At 40.7% G+C, this 1,670-nt stretch overlaps 1 protein-coding gene across 1 annotated transcript; it reads right to left on the bottom strand.

Annotated features, from left to right (window-relative positions):
• Positions 1 to 260: 260 nt before the first annotated feature.
• LOC124775882 (piggyBac transposable element-derived protein 2-like) lies at positions 261 to 1,031 on the bottom strand. The gene has a single exon (XM_047250716.1). It carries the CDS (start codon positions 1,029 to 1,031, stop codon positions 261 to 263), a length of 771 nt encoding a protein of 256 aa, XP_047106672.1.
• Positions 1,032 to 1,670: the final 639 nt, after the last annotated feature.

The raw sequence follows: 1,670 nt of genomic DNA, 5'->3' as shown, positions 1-1,670 counted from the left end.
TCTACATGCTGTGGCCAGTGTCCAATGTTGTCATACCTTACATCATCAACTGGGCTGGGAACCTATGGGGCTCGTTTCTTCACAACTGTGGGCGATGGACTGTCATCTGATGGCCGTCCTCGTCTTCTTACCAAAATGTCTCCTGCTTTTAGTAGTCCATGAGCTACATCAGACCGAAAAATCAACAGAGAATGTGTTTGGTAATTCCTATTTGTCTGCAATGTCGGCGGTATAGGAGCCACGCATTCACAACACACATGTCAAGGAGGTGGAATACGATCCTTAGATAAAATCTTCACACCTATATTACTCCTATACAAAGCAACCAGCATGTCGTGCAGATCAACTCCTATCGAACGGTTATATTCTCTAACAATGTCTGGCCTTGGAACATCAATATATTTTCGTTCTCCCACTGACCAACGTTTCACTGGTTCTACTGGACTTACTCCTTTGTATGATGATGCAAGAACGACAGACTTGTTATCATACCACTTTAGCGCCATGATGTTCCTTTCTGTTTCAGTTCGATAATCGCATGATCCTTGTCCCTGCTTTTTCAGCTCACTGTCTGCTTTTAGATTGCAGCCTTGAAGTCTTGTGGGTCTAACAGTTCCAACAGCCAAAATGCCATAGTTTTTCAGGGCAGAAATAAGATTGTAAGAGGTGAACCAATTGTCTGTAAACACTTTAAACTTTTTATATTTTGGCAGTCCTTCCACAAACCTTATCACAATATCACCACTTATATCAAGACCAGTATCATTATGTGCAGTTCCTTGCCCTCGGTATATTTCAAAATCGTACTCAATTCCACTAGAACCAGCATGGGCAAAAACTTTTATACCCCACTTGTGTGGTTTGATTTTTACGTACTGTTTCAGGGATGAATGACCTTTGAAAGAAATGATTAATTCATAAACTGAATGATATTCCTCAGGTTCAATAATTGAAAAACCTTGTTTGATTTTGTCAACAAATGGTCTCACCTTCAACAGCTTGTCATAATTAGGGTCCTCTCTTCGTATCATTTTAGTGTTGTCATTCACATGTAAATAATTTCTTAGCTTATCAAACCTATTTCTAGGCATTGAGTCCGCTGTTGGAGAAAATCTTGTAGCCTCTGCTCAGTACATTCTGTAACTAGGCATTTTCAAAACACCTGCTAGGATGTTTATCCCTATATACTTTTCTATTTCACGAACATTTGTCTGAGGATGCACCTGTTTTCTGTGTGCAGCATAGATTAGGTTGCTCGACTAGGTTCTGGATAATGTCATCACTAAACATTGTTCTGAAATACTGCAAAGGTGTCAGTTCATCTCCTGGAGGGTCAGAAAAAACTGCATTACGTGATGTGTCCACTTCTTCAATGTCCTTCATTCTCCACTGAAGATCCATGCGTGTATCACACTGAATTTTCTGAGCTGAATGACTTGGTGCAAGGCTTGGCTCAGCAAGTAATCTTCCAGCTGAGGGAACATCATCATTGGCTTGAGGGTCTAGAATTTCAACCATATCAAGGTCCATTCCTTGAAGAAACTGTATATCCAGTGTAGTAGGGTCCTGCAGCCGAGCATTTTCAATCTCTTCCTCCACATCAGACGTATCGAGGTGCAAATCAGATAAATCACCTTCGAGGAGCAGCAATATTTCTTCTTCTGATAATG

Source organism: Schistocerca piceifrons, chromosome 2 (assembly GCF_021461385.2).
Source record: "Schistocerca piceifrons isolate TAMUIC-IGC-003096 chromosome 2, iqSchPice1.1, whole genome shotgun sequence".
Taxonomy (NCBI): Eukaryota; Metazoa; Arthropoda; class Insecta; order Orthoptera; family Acrididae; genus Schistocerca; species Schistocerca piceifrons.
The sequence above is the reverse complement of the archived record's forward strand: the minus strand, read 5'-3'. Positions and strand labels throughout refer to the sequence as shown.

Bases quoted from the DNA above. Each gene is read 5' to 3' on its own strand.
- LOC124775882 (XM_047250716.1), bottom strand. From the start codon at position 1,031: ATGATACGAAGAGAGGACCCTAATTATGACAAGCTGTTGAAGGTGAGA.